At 37.1% G+C, this 20716-nt stretch overlaps 1 protein-coding gene across 5 annotated transcripts in view; it reads right to left on the bottom strand.

Annotated features, from left to right (window-relative positions):
* The window catches only part of DROSHA (drosha ribonuclease III), a 70667-nt gene that overhangs the window by 25875 nt on the left and 24076 nt on the right, over positions 1-20716 (bottom strand). For all 5 annotated transcript variants that reach the window (XM_086899018.1, XM_086898993.1, XM_086899003.1 and 2 more), the window contains 7 exons: positions 19603-19772; positions 14841-14965; positions 11417-11516; positions 8404-8511; positions 3891-3998; positions 1415-1553; positions 677-737 (listed from right to left, as the gene is read on the bottom strand). In XM_086899018.1, coding sequence (XP_086755144.1) covers positions 677-737; positions 1415-1553; positions 3891-3998; positions 8404-8511; positions 11417-11516; positions 14841-14965; positions 19603-19772 — 811 coding nt within the window. The remainder of the gene's footprint in view (positions 1-676; positions 738-1414; positions 1554-3890; positions 3999-8403; positions 8512-11416; positions 11517-14840; positions 14966-19602; positions 19773-20716) is intronic.

The raw sequence follows: 20716 nt of genomic DNA on the forward strand, positions 1-20716 counted from the left end.
GGTCCGGCTACAGCACTAGCTGACTAAAATACACACTGCCATCTAGTTCATACATTTAAGAGATTTCACATGCAACTGTTTCTTGCATTAGCCTTGTGAGCTTTGTTTGTTCAGCTTCAGTTAAATATGGTGCCTGTGACTGTAAACCACGCATTAAACTATATTTATATACACAGAATTCTTAGTGGTCATTTACGGATTATTGCATTACTACGTTAATGGGTTTTGCATCTGTCTTTAAATTGGAACAGTAAATCAGCAAAGCCCATGTACAGCACCACGCTCCTGTTAACAAGGTGCCAAGCCAGGAAGGTACTACTGTGAGAAAAAGTGATGAAGAATCCAATTTATAGCACTGATAACAACAACAAATCTTATTTTTAGTTCTGCAGAAAGCAAAAATGTAGCCTTTTAGTCCTCCTCATTTCAGGGATCAACAAAAATGATAGAATTATCTGTTAAAATCTTCCTCAGAAGTTTTCTGCAGGCATGACCAAACATTTGCTATGTGACTGCTAATGGAGGTTCAGCACACTTTCATAATATAAAAGTCAATTCAAAATGACTTTTCACTTCAACTATTTGCCAAAACTGTTGCTGACAGTAAGTCGGTTGTTTCTATTAAATATCTCCCTCTGCAGCAGCTTCCCTACTTGCAAACAACTATTTTCATTACCTGGAAGGAGCTGGATCATCCTGTCCCAAACGGGACATAATATTTATCAGGGTGTTTATCCCTAAAAACATAAACAATGCACTATTAAGTAAACAGCCACTAATTCACTTTGAATAAATGTAGAAAACAATTACTCAAAATGTTACTTTGTAATTGCTGTACACAAGATTATCCTGTTATTTACAGGGTTTATTACATCAAGTATAATCCTTACCAATGCTCTCTGCCTAACTGACCACAGTCCCATTACAACAGTATTGAATTTTTGCATTCAGGGAGCCAGATAAATACCACCTTTGCATGAAAAGGACATTCTAAACATTACATAAGCAACAAAAATTTTATTTCATTATCTCTGAGTATACTTTAAAGGGGTGAAGAATATTTTGCAGCAGACAGACCACATGTTCACATTAGTAAGACACATTTACAAAATATATTCCAGTTTGTTCACCATGTTGAGCAGCAAATTAAGAAAATAGTACTTGCCAAAAATCTAAGCAAATGCATTCTCCCATTTATTACCCTTGCCTGTTCTCAGCTCTTTACTTACTGACTAATTTGCAAAATCCAGTCTTTTAGAAAGACTTCTCCAGTGTCTGCATATAATCATTGAAATCCTCTACTGAAGGCATCTCTCAGAAGAACAACAGCCAAGGAAATGATAATGGGACAAAGGGTGTTCTTACTGATTAAGTGTGAGGTACGAGAAAAATGTTAGTGGTGTAAGTAGCATACCTTTTTTTCTCATGTGTATATGGTGAACTTTTCTATCTCCATACTTGGGCTGTCGAATCCCACAGTTGGATAAGGAATTCCTGGCATGATCTGGATTCATCCCAAAATTTAAATGGTGACTTGGGTGGGTCATGGCAAGCTATAGTGTAACACATTCAGGAAAAAGAAGTGTTAAATGTATTTTTGCAAATGAAACAAAAACATTATCTTAGACTGGTAGCTAGTAATAGTTATTTTTCAGTTTGAAGAAAGGTTACAAAGTGATGTAGTCAATCAGAAACTTGGTTCCAGCAATTTAAATGTAGGGTGAACTATTTCAGATGTCAGAAAGAAGCAACATTTATGCCCAATCATCAATTTAACTAATTAACTTTCATCTCTTTTTTTCTTTGGAATAAAATTAGTTTAGAAGAGAAAAAGCATGAATTGTCAATTTGCCTTAAGACTTTTGCTTACCAGCTTTGCTGACCTGATTTCAATACATTTGCTTATTTAAAAATATATTCACTCTAACACTGAACTATAAATATTCATATTAAAAATATAAGCAATTAGAAGAGCTTCTCAACCATCCATATTTGCATTACTTAAATATCTATAAAGCTCTCCAAGCTCAAAAAATGAAACAACAAGTACATTATTCCTGGCAGAGTTAATCATAGAACAACTCTTTCCCTCATGACTATAGAGGACTGACTCTTCAAATGGAAGAGGAATGACAGGACTCCTCCTGTTTTACCCTTGTACCACCAAGGATTACCAAAAGCTTACTCTGCTGCTGACACCATCACTGCAGGAATGGCAGCAGCAAGTAGAACTACAGCTTGTTTTTCAGAACTCCATCTTGCAAACTCACACATTTTTTCCCTTTTTACACACACACAGATCAAAATATTGTGCTTGTATAAAAGTATGTGCGCATGAAACTTGTGCATAAAAAAGAAACGCTGGAAAATACAAGCTGCAGAAAGTTACTTCTGACACACATGCAGGACTGGTGCTGCAGACTGTGAGCAAAGACATTCAGTAATTAATTCAAACATTGTCTGTTGCTTTCTAAGCATAAAACTTAAAGTCAAATTATATTTAATCAACAATAAGAACTTTCTCCAAGTCCTTTCTAATTATTCCTTGATAGTATTACAAAGTTTGTTGTAATTGAACATTCTCAAATTCTGCTCCATCTGGACTAGATGACACATTACAGCTTTTCTGAATAGATAACTCAGCATAACCTTTTTTAACCTGCCTGTACTTTAAAAAGAACACACCATGATAAAATAGGTAACAGTAAGTGCAGAATTATACATCTAACATTGCCTATGCTCAAGCAGATGACTGACACTATATACATTTTTAAAAAGCTCTTCCTCTTATAGAAAATGTTTGTAGGTTTTAAATCAATGAGTATAGGGACAAAGCATTAAAAAACACATTTGTTATAACCAAACATGACTAATGCTTACACATTTGATTTTATGCTTTCATCTCTTTCTGATCAGAATTTACTTGTTAGTTTGTGTGCTTGGCCACAACATTTTGAAAGTTTCCATCACTGCATTTTTATACTTGATATCAATTCAAAGAAAGCCTGCCAACAACCAAATCTTAGAAGGTATTAAATGTTTAATGTAACTTGTAGTAGGAAAAGGCCTAGAAAATAAATTCTAGAAACCAGAAAAGCTGTGAGAAAAGACATTTCCTTAAAATAATTTGGGAGTAAAATCTCTAAAAAACTGCCAAGTTTTGAACTTAGTCCAGTCATTGGAGAGAAATGACGCTTACTTCAGAAGTTCTGAACAAAGTCCCCAATTTCCTTCAGTAAATAAAAAAAAATGTCTAACAGGAAAGGGGTTGATGCCAAGCATCAACCTCAGAAGTAATCAGTTCCAAATAAGCACTAATATAAAAGGCTGGTTACGTGATATGGATGCATCTAAAACAAGTAAGAAATTCTCCTCCCCTCCTGCTCTTGCTTGTTAATAAAAAAAATTCATCATGCACTTGCAGAAATTAAGAGCTGAACAGAAGTTTGAAAACTTCTATTCACTATCTCCAAATGTAAAAAAAGGCAATGTTTGAATTATTCTCTTCTGGCTCTAAAAACAAGAAGCAAGGCACATATACTCATTTGCAGAATTAACATTGTATTCTCTATAAATACCTTAAATGAGAGTCAGAAATGAGTACTGGACAGTCTTTTCAGTAACTGCATTTTAGTAGTAGTAAATGCTACACATTACAAGCAAAACCACATCTACCATGGGAGCAAAGGTAGGTGCAATATCTATGTGAACAATCAATATCTCTATTTAGAAGTCTCTTGGGAAAATTGAAATTTTCCAAAAATCTGCGGTACAAGTAATCATGTCCATCCAAGCTGTAGCAATGCCGTGCATTTCAGCACTATGGATGAACTCAGTAATATCAAGAAGAGAAACCAGCAAGAGCTTGGGGTTTTCTTTTCATATCTTACCTGCAGTAAGCACCTATCTCTGAAAGTGTAGCCTATCAATTTGTCCAAGTGCATCAGACACTGATGATAGCGGACATGGTGGGTGAGGACAGGAAGCATCATGGCATGCTGAAAAAACAAATGCAATAAGCAAAAACATACAGCTTCAGTGTACAGAGAACTCAGATGACTGAGCTAAAAATGCAAACACTTCCCAATTGTTACAGCACTTAGTTTACTGTTTTTGTTTAAATGAAGAAAAAAAAAAACAAACCATCATTTCCCATCTTTCACTTATCAAAGCAATTAATCATATGTTTTTATCTCCACAGTTCTTCCCAGACTAAAGAAATAAACACATAAACCCAGTCTTCAACTTAAGTAACTTCAGTGAGGTATAAAAAATGTCTGCACACCAGTAACAGCAAATTTCAAGAAGCTATGACTGAATACAATGCTGTATGTTTGTACCTTTTCACTTAACACCCTGCTTCAGAAATGAAGAAACATCACTTCTGCTCTGCCTCGTTACATTACGGAAGAAAGACTTTACACCACTTTAGCCAGCTTTCACCAAACAACAGTAGCTGCTCAATTTTCAAGTACAGTTGTGCCTTGCTTCACTTCCTTTTGAGGAAGAATTATGGGATTTCTGAAATGCTGCTGTCTGGCACATTTAATGTGCTAAAAAATATCAGAAAGGTTGCTGTTTGTCTACAAAACAAAGTGGTTTTTCTGTTGGGGAAAACATCAATAAGATTGAAAAAAACAACAACTCTCTTTTGTAACAATGGCAGTCCCCCTCGATGTGTTTCAAAGAAGGAATTCTACACTAATATTGACTTTGGATGCATCTGGGTTGAAATAGGCAATTAGTGTAGTTTATCAGTAAAATAGTATAGCAAGTATGATATCAATATCACAATTCTTGCATAAGAATGAAAAGAGAAACAGTAGAAATGCAGGACTTTTATGCATGTGACCATTTGTGAACTAGTTTTTTTCTAATCATTCCTATTACAGACATGACATGAATATATTCAAAATGCAGGTGTATTTTAAGGGCATTAAAATCTCAGGGCTGTCATAATTAATTCAGAAAGAGGATTCTGTATGGTTAGAGGAAGCAAGTGTATAGAAGAAGAAAAACAAGCACACAAAGTAGATGATGTATAATTTACAGAATAAATGATGTTACAGATTTCTGCAGGTCACTAACAACAGAATAGCAGAAAATACAAACTGGTGAACGTTACAAGATCAAAAATTAAGACTAACCAATGGCAAGACTTTCTATTTAAGTAAAAGACCATGAAATTCCTGAGAACTGAACACAGAGCTGGAAGGCAATCACAGAATCATTTAGGTTGGAAAAGACCCCTAAGATGATTGAGTCTAACTGCTTAAGTAACACTGTAAACTCCACCAACTAAACCACGTCCCCAGGATCTTTATAAATACCTTCACCAATGGTGACTTCACCACTTTCCTGGGCAACCTGTTACAATGCTTAGTCACCTTATCTACAAAAAAATTATTCCTAATATCCAGTCTTAAGCCCCCTTGGTACAACTTGCAACCATTTCCTTTTGTCCTGTCACTTGCTGCCTGGAGAATACACCATCTCCCACCTGGCTACAGCCTCTTTTCAGGCAGATATAGAGAGTGATATGGTATCCCCTTGAGCCACCTTTTACCCAGGCTAAATGACCCCAGCCCCCTCAGCCACTTCTCAGACGTGTGCTCCAGACCCTTCAAAGGCACACTGCCCTTCTCTGGACCTGCTCCAGCCCCTCAATGTCCTTCTGGCTGTGAGGGACCCAGAACTGAATGCAGGATTCAAGGTGCAGCCTCACCAGTTCCAAGTGCAGGGGGCTCCGCTGGCCTGCTCCTGCTGGCCACACTATTGCTGATACAGGCCAGGATGCCCTTGGCCTTTTTGGCAACCTGGGTGTACACTGGCTCATGTTCAGCTGGCTGTTGACTAGGAAATCCTCACTGGTCCTTTTCTCTCAAAGGAAACAACCAGCTAACAGCAAGAAAAAGACTCCCTGGATCTCCAAATGGCAGAGAAATATAAAACCACTCCAAGCAGAATTAGGAAGTGTAGGTGAAGTTTTATTTTGTTACCATGTCATTCATTTAGAGGTTTTTGGGGGTAATTTGTAAGAACATCCCTTTTACCTCCATATAAACTGTGGAGATGTGTTTCCTATGTGTTCCTTCATGAAAGGAATTAACTGAGAAACACCAGAACAATCAAACCTGAAACTGTTTCACAGGACAACTCTGCTTCCCTGCCTCTATGGTCTAACCACTCTATGGTTAGACAGATTTAACATTCTTTACACTTTACCTGTGCCCCTGCATTTGAGGACTGAAATACCAAGTTTCAGACTTTTATCAGCTGTAGTGCAGTGAACAAAGAATTGACAGACCCCTGAGAGCACACTGAAAGACTTTGACTCTTGAAGTTATATTGACAAAATGCTGCTTTCCTGGCACTAACTACTTGATTGACTGATTGATTTAATCAACGTCCATCATCTTGGATGTGGCTATTCAATGTTTCTGATCTTTTATGTATTTATCTCTTAAGAAGAGATGTTTTTAAAATATGTATGATTTTAAATATTTTGCATGTCCTTTTCTTGCAGCAGCTAGCACAGCAAAACAGAGACTCTCTCAAGTGCCCTCAGATACTGCTATCACCCCCCCCAGACAGCAGGTGCTCCTGATCTGAAGCTACTAAGGGGAAGCAGGTGAGCTGAAGTATTTTGGAATGCCTGAAATGCTGAACACTCTACACTGCTGTTGAGGGCTCACCAGCAACAATGGTGTGGGTGGAGAGGGTGGGAACAGACTCAGCATAGCCAGATCCTGCCACACTGTGTAAGTGCTGCCCAGCTCAGTGGCCAAGTACTGCTTGATATATGGGAAGCTTCAAGTGAGCCTGTCAGAACTCACACATTTTACACTTTTTTTGAACATTCCACTTACCATTTTTACTCCCCTTTCAAGCAGTTCATTTCTGAGACAGCAAAGACCAGTGTCATTAAGGCGACGTGGAATTCAGAGCAAGTATAAGCTATCATGAGTGACTTAAAAGAGTTTCAATCTTCTAAACTGCAATGCTTTTAAAATCAGTAATTTTAAATCGCTGCACTTGAGCTCTGCCCCTAGAGCTGATTTACGAGTATTTAGCTTTAGTCTACTTTAATCTGGGAAAAAGCATGTAGCAACAGCAGCAATCCTTCATTTTACAAACATACAGTTGCCTGTTCTTGGCCTCTCAAAGGAATCAAGTCAAAGGACCTTCATACCAGAACTGGCTGATTTAGATATTACAGCTGCAGATGGGCACAAAAATTGTGAAATAGCTTTATTTTTATCATTCTTTGGTGTTTTGCTGTCCTTCACTAAATTAAACAGGAATATTCAAGATATTAGGAAATGCATCACAAAAGATATTATGAATAACACAGAATGGTTTCAAAGTGCCTAAATTGGAAATTTACACTGTTTACTTAAGCTGTAAAAATAGATACAGTTCACAGCAAAAAAATTAGGAAAGGGTTGTAATTTTCCTCAGCTATATGAGGAGATACTGTGCCACTATTCTTCTTCTTCTACTTCAGAAGCAATTGCAGAATCACAAAAAATGTTTCAGACAGAAGAAAAGCAATTTTAGTTACTGGCATTTCTCTCACTGCAGAATTTCCCCCTTTGGCCTGACCAGACTTCTAAGATTACAACAGAATTTCTACCTATAGCCTTGGCCTAGCAACCCCCCTAATTTATAATTCTCACTGTTAAGCTAATATTAAGTTGCATGCATTTAACTCTTAAATAACATCTCCGAAACAACAGCTAAAAAAATAATGAAAGTATAAATCTAGTATAATTATTTGGCTGTTACAACTACTCAAATTTTACTAATACAAAACTAAATAAAAATTGCACTTATTTTTATCATATCACAAAGCTGGCGGCTGTCAACTGTTTCAGAATAGGATCTGACAGAAACATGTTCCTTCGAGATGTCATGCATATGAAACAGAGTATCTGAAAGATATCTTTCTACTGAGGCTCAGGTGTTTTAATCCAAACGTTAGGTGTGGTGAGATTTTAGGATTTTTTTATGTTCTTTCAAGTAAAAAGATATTTCTTCATGCTTTACTGTAAAACTTGGGGTGTTTTCAAAAGCTATCTAAATAAAAAAAATTTAAAATTAAAATATCTAAAACTAAGTGAGTTGATGGATTAAGGGTTCCACACTAGACTCAACATCTGGCAAACGTCCAGCCTCAAGCTGGCTGTTCCTAACCCCTCTCCCTTGCACTCCCTGCACTTTGGCAGAAAATCTTAAATTACCTTTTTTGTGTGTATGAAGGGGGTGGACAGAACATGAGAACAGTTCCTTAGATCAACAGATATTACTGAGGTATTTATTTCCATTTGGTTCCTCAGCCTAGAACAAACCCTTGCAAAGGTAAATGGCAGCTATCAAGAAAATGCATCTCTCTTCAGTCACCTGGCAGACGTCAGAGCGTATCCCTGTTTTCCAGAATCCCTGGCTGCTCAACTCCACAGTCACTTCACGTCTCATTGTGTTCTTCTGACGAATTTTCTGCAGTGCTTCCTAAGCAGGGAGAGAAGAGAGTTCCTGTGAAGAACTTGCTACAGCAAAGCACACCAATGCATACACCAGTGTGTTCACAATACCCATGAACGGTTCAGTTTTGGTGACCAGTTCCTAGGGCTGGTACAGATCTGACAACTCCCAGCCACAGACTGGCAGATGTGCTGGAATACAGTGTAGACAGAGGATTTTGGTAAATCAAGGAGAAAACAGAGGTGACTACATTTTTTTTACTACAAATGACAAAACAAACCAGTCCAACTCAACAATGTATACATTGATACATACATAAGTAAGGAAGATAAAGCCCTTATAATGAAAGCACTTTCTTTACCAGATGTACAAAACAACCTTTTCATTCATGTCCATCACTGAGAGTACTCCTGGTTTGAACTTCAGGAGGAGCAAAACAGGCTTTGCTTTGTCATCTTGGCTACTTAGCAACACTTCCTGTTCAGCTATGTCACTATGCCCAGTCTGGAAACAGGATCAGCATTCAGCAGTCCTGGAGACTAATGCTGATTGAAATCTACCAATTTTATTTCAACAAAAATTTTTAAAAATATGTTATACCTTGGCCACTGGCTATTTGGTGGTATGCAAACAATTTGTCTTAAGAAACCATGAAAGGGTCAGAATCATTAAGCAATTTTGACAGTATCATTAAAAGAAAATACTTTCTGTAAAATGAAATGAAAGAAAAACAGATGAAATGAATCAGCCCTGGATTAGAATCTCTTGGTTCCAATACTATAATGCCCTGGGGTGTGCAAGCTCCCTATACAGCATGAAATAACCATAAAGACTCCCCTCAGTGCTCTGCCTTCTTCAGAGCACAAAGCTCTTCAAAGCCGCAACTTATCCTGCCTCTCCTTCTCCTTTTCATTACAGGGCACTTGCTCAAAGCTGTCTCTTTCTAGCTCCCAGTTTGAAATCTGTGAGCAGATCTGGGCAGGATCAGGCTCTGTCTTCTGATTTGCAGAGACTCACAGGTATTTCCAACAGGTGCATCTGTCCAGACACAGATTCATCAAACCTCAGACACCTTAATAAAGAGGTGTCTAGGGTAGGACGCTGGTTAGCCCTGGCTCCTTTTATATTCAATGAAGGGGATAAATGGCTTCAAAAATGCATTTCTCCCTCCACTGACTTCAAAGTGAGCCTTCAGGTCCTAATTTATGCACCTGCTGTAAATGCTCAAAGTTAGGTTAGAGGAACAAAGCCCCAGGCACGACCTTGTCACAAATAGTATCATTGTACAACCTCACAGCGGTGGATGACTGATGGCAGTGGGAACAGAGATGCTGCCAGCACTGCACCCCTTGTGCATTGTCAAAGGTGTGTCATTGAGTTTTTTCCTGAGAAAGGTGCTACAGTGTTTGCCAGACCTGGCTGTATTTCAGTCTGACTGGCTCAGGAGCACACCATAATATTTGATTCATTATCTTTAAAAGCCCATGTACCACTCAGGTACAGTCCTGCAGCTCCTTCTGAGTTACTGTCACCTCCACTGGCAAATATATAGATTATCCTCACATAAAGATTCTGCTTTAGCCCTGTATGCCTCCCTCTTGGCAAACTACTTGTAAAACACATTATCCTATAATAGAGTCTAGAAACAAAAATCAGTAGTCCACAGCAAGTGCTAAATAACAACTTCTGCAGCAAAATATGATCACCCCCTTACAAACAATCTGCTACAATTTTACAAAAGAGCCATCCATTAACCCCTAATGAAAATATGCCCATAAAACAATGGTCTCCTACTTGCTCTGTGTGTAGCTGTGGCAAATAAAAACCATCTCCTGTAAGTACAAATATTTCTTAACCTTTACAACTGTGGCACAGTTCAGTCACAATGTTGTGGGGTTTTCTGTTTTCACTTACAAGTAAGGAAGCCAAGGGCTTATTTAATATCAGCATAAATAAATGTTTACTAACACTCTTACACAACAGCTTACTATGCTTTGTAGCAATGAAAAAAATCAGGTGCAATGTCATATATATCAAACACTAAGTGCAACCAAAAGTAATTCCAAAAGTGCAATTTCTGAGACTTCCTCAATAAATGGGGGAAGTCTCAGGAATCGCACTCCATGATTCTCATGGTCCTTCCCAAGTCAGGGTAGTCTACGATTTTATGAATAATTAGTGTTTCTAATCAATAAATAAAAATACAAAACCACTTAATTAAATACCATCCTGTACTCGAGAAGTTAATTACTCCCCTATGTAGTCCTTACATAGGTTGTCAAATTAAGAGTGCCCAATAGACAGGCACCAGACAAATTCAAAGCTTCAGTCCAAGTTTATAGAAATAGATGGGTTGGTTAATGCTATATTTAGGAGTCTTTGTTTTTCTACTTTTAATTCCTAATTGGTTGAGCATTTGCACTTAGGAAATGCTTATTGTTCATCACTTTGTGGGGAAAAAAACAAAAAGAGCAAAATATCTTGTCTATCATACAAAAACCGGATGATTTCAAGTCAAAGATCCTAAAGAATGTCACTATACCACCTAATAAATTACTTTTTATGCACACAAGCATGGCAGTTTATATCTCAAAAGAGAAATGTTTAAAATTATGAGCCAGTTAAAAGTACATTATGAAAGAAAAAGTCCTTCTCTATGCTAATTCTTGAAACCATTAATGGCAACAGCTATAAAGAAGTTATGGTTCCATAACAATAATTTCTATAATTGGGTAAAAAACTTACAGCAGTTTGACAGCTGAAAAAAGAAAAAAACCTCACTCAATAACAAGCATGGATAAAAATAAAATCCGTGTTAAGAGTCTGGAAAGAAAATATTTTCTAAAGGATTTCTGTTGTTTCCAGAAACAGGGCTATCATTCCATCTCAAATTATAATGCTCAATTATCAGTTATAGGCAGGTCCAGAATACCTCTCTTTGTGATAACTTCTGTTTATCAGCCTGTTTGACTTTGGGACTATTAGCCAGTAGGTGACGCAGCTTCACATAACTCTTCCACAGCTTTTGGTATCTGCAGGACAAAACCAGAAAATACATATTTTGGTCAATGAGCAGAAATCTCTGTTTGTCATTAGGAACACACCAGCTGCTAATAATGCACACAACATATACAAAGAATGTCTACAAGTACCTCTTTCACAGAAATAAAATAATTTCAAAGCATTTTCTGAGAGGTGACAGTGCCTGGGCAGCTGCTCCAGCAGGCTGGGCCAAGTAGCAGAGAGGAGGCATTAGTGTGCAGAGTGAGGTAAAGAACAGCAAAGATCAGGGCAGAGCCCAGGTCTGCCAGATAACCACCCATCCTCTCTAAAGGGCCACCTCTGCAGGCTGAAAAGTACTGCCAGCCCCTGAACTCAATTCTGGCAGGTGAAAACTCCTTCTTCTCTACATGGTTTTCCTATCACTCACTGCAAAAGAGCAGCACCTTTCCCCAGGAAGGGTCTGTCCTTATTCCGGCCCAAACATTTCAGTGAAGCACATGAGGAAGAGCTCTACAAGTCACATGCAACTGTGAAAGGTGAAATCCAAGTTTTGTTCCCTATGGGCTTGTGCTGAAAGGAAAGAGCAATTCAAGTTATTTCTGTGATTGGCACATACTTAAGCTTTCTGGTTTTCTCCAACCATCTAGCCTTTTCTTATTTTGGTGGTGTCTAATTACACACGAACCCCAACGACATTTTCCTTGGTGGGAGTCCCTCAGTGATCTAGCACAAACTTTCATCACATCTATAAGAACTTAATCCATTTGAAGACAACATCCCACCATTATACTCAACTGCAGCTGACCAACAGCTTCAAAAGTTACAATGGGAGGAGCAACAAAGAATCATGATAGGGACCTTGTGTCCTTAGGAAACAATGCTACCTTCAAAATGTAACCTCTGTATTCAGGACAGCCCATAAATCAGACTATGAATAGGAAAAAGAAAACTAGAGGCCAGAGGAAAGAAGTTTACCCAAGTTAGATTTTTCTCATATTTACATTTTAAAAGAAGATCCTCCCCAGCATCAACTTAGGGCAGTGGTTTTATTAGGAAGTTTTCATGTTAGTGGCTTAGCAGTCAATAAAGCAGCAGCTCTTCTACTACTTCATAATCTTCCTAGCATCCCACATTCGCAAACACATAAACAAATCTTTTCTTATTAGCATTTTTTCACTAGCTATTTCTCTGCAGCATTCTTGAGTGTATACTCTCTGCCTCTGGACATACTGGTATTTTTCAGTCTACAAACATCTGAAGTGGTCAATCCATAGATTTTTCTCATGCTTCATTCACTGCACTTTTGCGATCTGCAGAATAGCACATCTATTTTCAACAAATCACCACGTGGAAAAGAAAAATGAGTTAATGAATAAATCAGCCAACACAGAAAGAACAAATGCCTTGAGGAAGTTTCAACCCAAAAACAAGAACCTGAAACTGTAATCTACAATACACATTTTTCCACCCTTTGATAAGGGTGAAACAAGCATTGTTATTGCAATTAAGTTTGAGACTTAATAAACATATTATTGTTACAAAAAATTCTGTATTAGAACATCACAAAGAAAAGACACATTAAAGGAAAATCTCTTCTGGGTGCACATACACAGAGTTAAGCCTGACATTTATGATGGCACCACAGAGGTCTTTCACAAAAAATGCTTTGTTACACTGATAAAACAAAACATACTTACATTCTGTAAGCAGCTCTGAGGTTAAAACCCAAAACAAAAAACAAATCACAAGTAAATTTTAAAGACAAAAAAAAAAAAAAAAATGTGTGGAAAGAATAATTTTTGTCTCTTTATACTATTTTAAATGAAAAGTACTAGAACTTTACAAACACTAATAAATTTGGCAGCAAAGTAGAGATAATCCTTATATTTTTGCATCTTATTATTTCTTTTTGATGGACAAGAAAACAAAAAGATAAAGAGGTATGTTTTAAAGATAAAACTAATGATCAAAGCCAAAAAAAAACTGGTTTATTATCTGGATTAGCACTCAATACTCCCACTTCCTGACATGTTGGATTTAAAATTCTCAGCAAGCAGTTGTAAAATCCAACTGTCATACATGCACATGAGCGTTTGGGCCTCAAAACTGCAGATCTGTTGAGCATTTTGCACATAAGTCATCCTCTCTTTCTACATTTTTGTTATTAGTATTGTTGCTGCTACTGTTTGTGTTTTTGTCTCATTGCTGCTTCCACTCTCAACCCGTGATCTCTGCCTTTTTGTGTCTTTCAGTGGAAGGGGAAGGAAGCGGCTTGTGGTTCTCTTATTAGTGGAAGTACTAAATTGGGGAATACTATTCCTAAATCACTGCATTGAGGAAAAACACAACCTTAACTACACAAGCACCAGAGACAGGCTTTTTACTGTCATCATGCATAAAGCAGATGTCCCAATCACTGGAAAAATTCCCTGAAATAGTCAGAGGTTAAGAAAAGAATTTGGAACAAAATCCAATCATCACTTTTGCGTCCCTTCATCAATCCACAGTGAATGAGTATTTCTTGCTCTGCCTGAATCTTCCTGATTGCCTCTCCACTCCTTCTTCACATTCCTCCCAAACTCTAACAGGATATAAAAAGCACAGAAAAGTAGCATGGGTGGAGTAGCCTCCAAGCTAGGAAGCACTATGTAGACATGATCCTTCAAAGCACAGAAAGAGATGATTAAGTAGGATATGGCAGTATGCAAGAAACAAGTATCACGAAGTAATCAAACAGAAAATGACTATATTATTCCTTATTAGATGTGAGACCTGAAGAACATCTAATTAAACAATCAAGCAGCAGCTCTGGAATAAAAAACATTACTTTTGCATATGATGTACAACAGTACTGGTTAAGTGATTACCTGAAATTTTCTCCCTGTCAGTGGTATAAAGATTCAAACAGTGATTTGAGAAATTTAAAAACATCCATTTAGGGCTGTTTAACAAAGTGACTTAAATACATCCTCTAGCTCAGAAGTCTATACGCTACAGACATTAGGAAGCTTGGGCAATTATTTCTCCTTCTCTGCCTTCCTGTTATGCTCCCACCACTGGCCACTCAGAGAAATAATGCAGAGCTTGAGGAACCACCTCTTGCTGGACCCAGAAGAACTGTTGTCAGATTAAGAAGTTTCATACCACACATGCAAGCATGTTTACTTCAGCAGATCCTGAATTATTCCAGAGAAAAAGTTATTCCTCCTATTTTCTAATTTGCAGAAGCTTGTGTCCAATGTCATAAGTGCTAAGCTTTACATCGGACTAAGCACATAACCACGCCCCTACTTAAGGCACAAATGACAACAGTAATGAGTTCTTGAACAAAGAAAGAAGGAAAAGCATCTTACTGAGGATCTCCGGCATAACTGAGCTGAGCAGGTCGTATCCCAAAGTGTACAATAATAGGGAAAGTAATTACATCAGGATTGAATTGTTCGCGGTCTAGTTGATCAATACGAACTGAGCTGGGTTTCTAGGAGAAAAAAAACAAAGTGCAACTAAATTGACAACAGCTCCATGGAAAATTTACTGCCTCATGCCCACACTATCCAGGAAACACAAAGCAACAACATTCCAAACTTAATAAGATGCACAATAAAGTAATCATTAATACTATTATAAACATTTGGCAACAACAATAACTGAAACAAAATTAACTGACCTAACACTCAAAGAAAATAAAAAAAAAGGCCTTTTAATTTTAAACATCTGGAAATTTACTTTGACTATTTCCAAGAACTTAAAACACCTTTCTCTGGTCAAGCATCACATCAGAAATAAAAATAAGGATTAGCATTCTGGCATCCCAGAATCCATGTGCCTGAGCAGCTTGCTAAGATCAGGTTGCCTCTCTAATTTTAGTTCATGATTTCCCAAAGCAAATGAAGGCATTATTAGATCCATTCAATCACACTGACTAAACAGCATCAAAAAAAATCTGTCACGCTACTCTCAGCAAAGGCTCCTAGGCTGATGTGTACAAGGAGGAATACAGTCTTGTATAATGAGGAGACTTTTGCCCTTTTTACAGTTCAAAATAGAAGCTCTTTTTATTGTTAAAAAGGACAGTGCCAAAGAAGGCAACTTTGGCTTCAGCTCTATAAATGCAGAGAGTAAGTAATTGCACATCACTGTAGCAGACATGCTGCTCACAGAGCTTTTCATCACTTACCCAGCATATTTAAAAACTCAGCTGAAGGTGCACAGTTTGTCTCCAAGTAAACAACTTCTCCATTACCTGTCAAGCTGCTTTGTAACATGCCTGCTTACTCCCCACTTTGCAATCAGCTGGACGAGGCCAATATATTTTGCTTGTCTTAGGTTTCAGAAAAAGGGCATTACTTCTAGTTACTTGCATTTCAGAACTTCTCATTTAGCACTGTAAAGTTGCCCTTAAAGATGAGTTTCAGTGTTACATAAACAGCTCCCACCATTTTCTTCACAAAATAATAAAATCTGTGTCAAAGAACAAAGCATTTACCCTCCAAACCACCTTGGTAGAACTGTTCACAGGAATAATTTTCTGCATGGATAAGCAAGCCAATTCTATATATGGCCACAATTTCAATCTATTCTAGAAAAACAAAAACTTACTTAAAAGCTTGACTTTCAGAGACAGAAATATTTTCCAAGGGAAAAATTCTTATCAGCTTCCCTTTAGACAAGATGACTGAACATAAAGTTCCATCTCCCCAGCCAAAAAAAAAATAGTGGAAAAAATATTAAGGTTAATTAAGAGTTAACTTACTTAAATTATTAACTAATTAAAAAATTTGAATTTTAATTAAAGCTGCTTGTGTCACAGAAAGAAAAAAAAAAAAAGAAAAAAAAAGAGAGAGACAGAAAAGGTCTTCCCCACAGCACTTCTTATGAAAAAGGATTAGAACAAAAAAAGCCCTAAGAAAATAAAGGGCAAGATTTATAGCAGAGTGAATGTTGTTCTCTAAAGAAGAGCTTAAAGTCCTGATTTTTAAGGATGAAATAAAGTTTATTTTTTGAGGGATTGTTTTTTGTTTTTTGGGGGATTGCACAAAACAAGCCTGAGAAGTTATCTTCTTGTAAGTTGTTTGTTGGTTCTCCCCACTTTTAATATTAAATTGAGGAACTTCTCTCATCTCTGTATCCCTTAAAAAAGCAGCTTTGATACACCACTCCTTTGAGAACCATGTCAGCAAAATATAATTAACAGAATATTAAACAATAATTTTACTCAATATATCAATTTTTTTCAACACATTTAAAAAAAAAAATACAGACACATTTTAGATACTGAAACAGAGGCAATGAGATACTCAAAAGCATCAAAAGGACATCCTACACTATGCATATAGCATGGTCTGTGTTAAATGTGTGACCTCAGGACTACTCAAAACCAGATTCCATTTCTTGGACACTGCCTTGCATTTTGTCACTCAGTTACACAAGTGTTCACAGATGGCTGATAGCAACCAGGACAAAACAACTTCTCCAAGACTTAATCACAGCTGCTCCCTCACTGACAGGGAGGGGTGAGGGGTGTAGCTGGGTTATGCTTTTTTATTTCACCGTGAACACCAGCCTCCCCTCCAGTGCCCTTTCCGAAGGTTAAATGAACAAACAGCAACATAAGAAACATCAAGTCTAAATTGCGCACCGGCAGACAGGATGCAAGCAAATTAGATGTTATTCTTCCAGAGCTTATCCCTGTGCTCTTTTTTAAAAAAGTGCTTTGATAGATTATCCAATGATCACGACCTTGCCTTTAAAGTCACATCAAAATCAGAGAAATTCTAACGGAACAGAGGCCTGTTATTTTTGTTTCCTACTTCAAATCTCATCAACCAAGGCTCTGCTAACATTAGAACATAACATGAAATAGCATGCAGATGTAGTACAGAAGTATGTTAATATCTATCTATCTATGTAGTAGTAGTGAGAAAACCATCAATATTTTAGGAAGTGTCAAGTATGAAAGATGACTAAAATTTGTGAACTTCTAACTCTATTCCAACACAAAGTTTCACTGAACTAATGAAATCCCAAGAATAAGTGAAAAAAATTTAAATAATGATGAACTATTGCTAGTTAAGTGGGATTTATATCCTATTCAAGTTTTTCACATATATTGCATATATAAACACCTTATACTGAAAAAAAGTAAAAAAACCACAGACATAAAACCTATATTTGATCACAAGAGGAATTATTACTTCTGAAGAGACACTGTGCAACAAAACAGATTTTAGTGGTTTTCCTTCATTGTATCAAGTGGATATAATTCAATTGAAGATATGTCATTTTCTAAAACAGCTTCATATTGTCTCTCCAACAGAACTGTTTTATCTTTTAATGTTGTAAAATGCATAGGCAATAGTTTCATACTCTGTTTTTCACTTACATTCATAATCACTACAATATGTTGCAGTGTACAGGAAAAATCCACAAACTAAGAAGAATGTCATTGCAATCTTGAGAGAAAAAACATGTTCTAATGATGCCATTTTAACATGACATTTCAAAGCGCTACAGATTTCTTTTATGCTTACATATTTTGATGTCCACACATCTCTAAAAACACTGTCTTGTAGAATGTAAAGTTAATGCCAGTAAAAAATCACACAAGATCTCAGAATTAACACTACAGCTCACAAACCCCACTGCTTTGTACATACAGACTTTTAGAGTTTCGTGACACAAGGAAGGAACATATATGCGTTTCCTCATGCAAAACAAAAAAGAGAGTTTTCAGCTAGCTGAAATCAGCATATCTTTTGAAAAATAACTGAAGTTACGTGAGTGTATAGCATTCAGATGCTGACAACTTGTGGACCAGCATGTACCTTGTATCACAGAAACCTCAGGCAAATTAAGGCTGTTCAGGTTTTCTAACGATTTCTGTTACGGGATTCTGGTCTAGCAGTCATTTAAAACAGCTGAGGTGGAATTTTCCATAGTGAGAGTTCACATGTATTTTTGTATTTCATGTTCCCAGAAACAGACTTTCTTGTTGTTTCAAAAGTTTTACTTCACTCAGAGTGAAATCAAGAGGAAAATTGTCTGTCCCAAGCTATTATCAGCTTATTAAGTAGTTTACTAATATTATGCTGCCATACTTAAAAATATCAACTGGAAATATATATTTAGCATGTCACCCTGGCTGCAGTTTGGGGACAGGTTTTTCAGTAGAAAAACTAAATTCCTTCTTAGGCATAGCACTGTACCAAGTTACACTTTTTCTTCATAAACTAAGAATCTGAGCTATGAGCAAAAGAGGAAAATGAAGTCAGAAAAAGAAAGGTATTACTACTGAGAAAGCTGCATGTCAGTCTCAAATATTAGGTCCAAAATATGCCTCTAGTACTAAGATACTCCTGTGATACTGACCAAACTATACAAGTACAACCCTGCGGTTTTTAGTGGACATTCATCTATACTTGTGACCCACACTTCTTAAAAGGGAAAGGCCAAATAATGGGCTGAAGTCACAACCACAGAGTTGAAAGGAGCAGTGTTCAGAGAACATATGCTTTAAAATACCAACTGTTTCAAAAATAATAAGGCCACAGGGGTTTCAAAGTAGACACTGAAAATTAATAAGTAGACATGCATTAATTAATGCACACGAAATTTCTCAGTGTGAGTGAGAGCAACACAGAAACAATGTGGAAAAAAACTACATAGGCAGAAAACACCTTTTCCATATTCAAGTCAGTGTCAAAACAGCACACATTAAATAGAACTATCAATAGGGGGTCAAAAGAGGAAGAGGAAAGTAAACAGCAAATAGTTACTAATTCTCTGGTTCTGTGTCTGGGAAAGAGAATGAGATCATGCACATAAAGACTGAGAAAACAGGAAAGTTTTACATACAAAAACTATAGCTGCTCCTTTTAACATGCACATTGAAACAGTGCCCATCTCAAAATACACCTTTCAGTACTGATAAGCAGCAACAGAGGGGACAATTCAGGGTTGGAACCAGTCAATAAACTGTTCCTACTGCAATCTGCAAGTGTCGCTGGTCACCTCTTCCTATTTTAATTTAGCCTGTAACAAGTTCTCTGAAAGAAGACATGTACGTGTCACTGGATTGTTAAAAAAAAAAATAAAAAAATTATTCATTTGTTCTACCATGCCAGGGCTGGTAACGATCATCCCTTTGCATTCTTCTGCATATTTCTGCCATTCCAGTTCTTCCCACTGAAGCATGTTGGCAATCTCCTCTTCAGGCACCAGAGCTTTACTGCATCGTAACAAGTAGAGAAGAATCTGATGCATTGAGAGTACTTCTTTCCCTCCATCTTAAAACCATAAATAAAAAAAACAACACATTTCAGAGATTCATTCCTAAAACATGAGCATAAGAGAAAATATGGAGAACACAAACCATATGTATGAGCAAAATAAAATGCAAAATGGTTAAGTCATTTGACAAATATGAAGGCAAATGTTTTACTGATGAATAGTGCACATGCATGAACACTGCTAAACTGAAACAGTAGCAGTAATAGTGGTGAGAGTAACAGTTCCATTGTACTGTAAATGTGAAGTTTCTAACTTGCCTGAATAAACTCTTAAATGAGTAAGCAGAATAACTAGTTATGTTGTCCAGTTATATCTTCCTTTTCACAATTTTATCATTCTTTTCACAATAGCAGTTAAAAAGCCTTTTGGTGTTATGTGGCTTTTTTTAAGAACACTCAAAATTTTACAGGATACTTCTGGATGAATGTAGTATGCTATCCCTGCACTTTAAACTCATCTGTAGTGCTTACATGCTGTAAATGCAGTAATGAAGACTAAGAGTCCCATGCTGTCTTCTGTCACTGAATGAATCCAGGGCATGTGAAAATTACTAAGTACCTCTGAGACCCCAGGAAAAAATGTACAGCAAAGGCCACTTATAACAAAAGAAGACACTGAATTCTGACTGGCTTCAGGTAGCCAGCTATAGATGAGGATATACAAACAGGAAAGGTGAGTGATGTCCTGATAGATCACCACTCACTGATCACTGACTATTCAAATTCAGTATGTCTGCTCATGTAAGTAAAAAGTCACTGCATGTTCCCACAATGCTGTGACATACATCTAAATCCCCCCTTTAATAACAGTGTTAATTTGCAGGTATGGAGGAATCGTCAAGTTTCAGCACCAAAGAACACAAACGCTGATTTCCCTCTCTCAGGGAGCAGAAACAATCTGGTATCCACCCACTGAGTATGTTCTCTCTGTCACTACACCC

This window comes from Cyanistes caeruleus, chromosome 1 (genome assembly GCF_971803275.1).
Source record: "Cyanistes caeruleus chromosome 1, bCyaCae1.hap1.1, whole genome shotgun sequence".
In the NCBI taxonomy this organism is placed as follows: Eukaryota; Metazoa; Chordata; class Aves; order Passeriformes; family Paridae; genus Cyanistes; species Cyanistes caeruleus.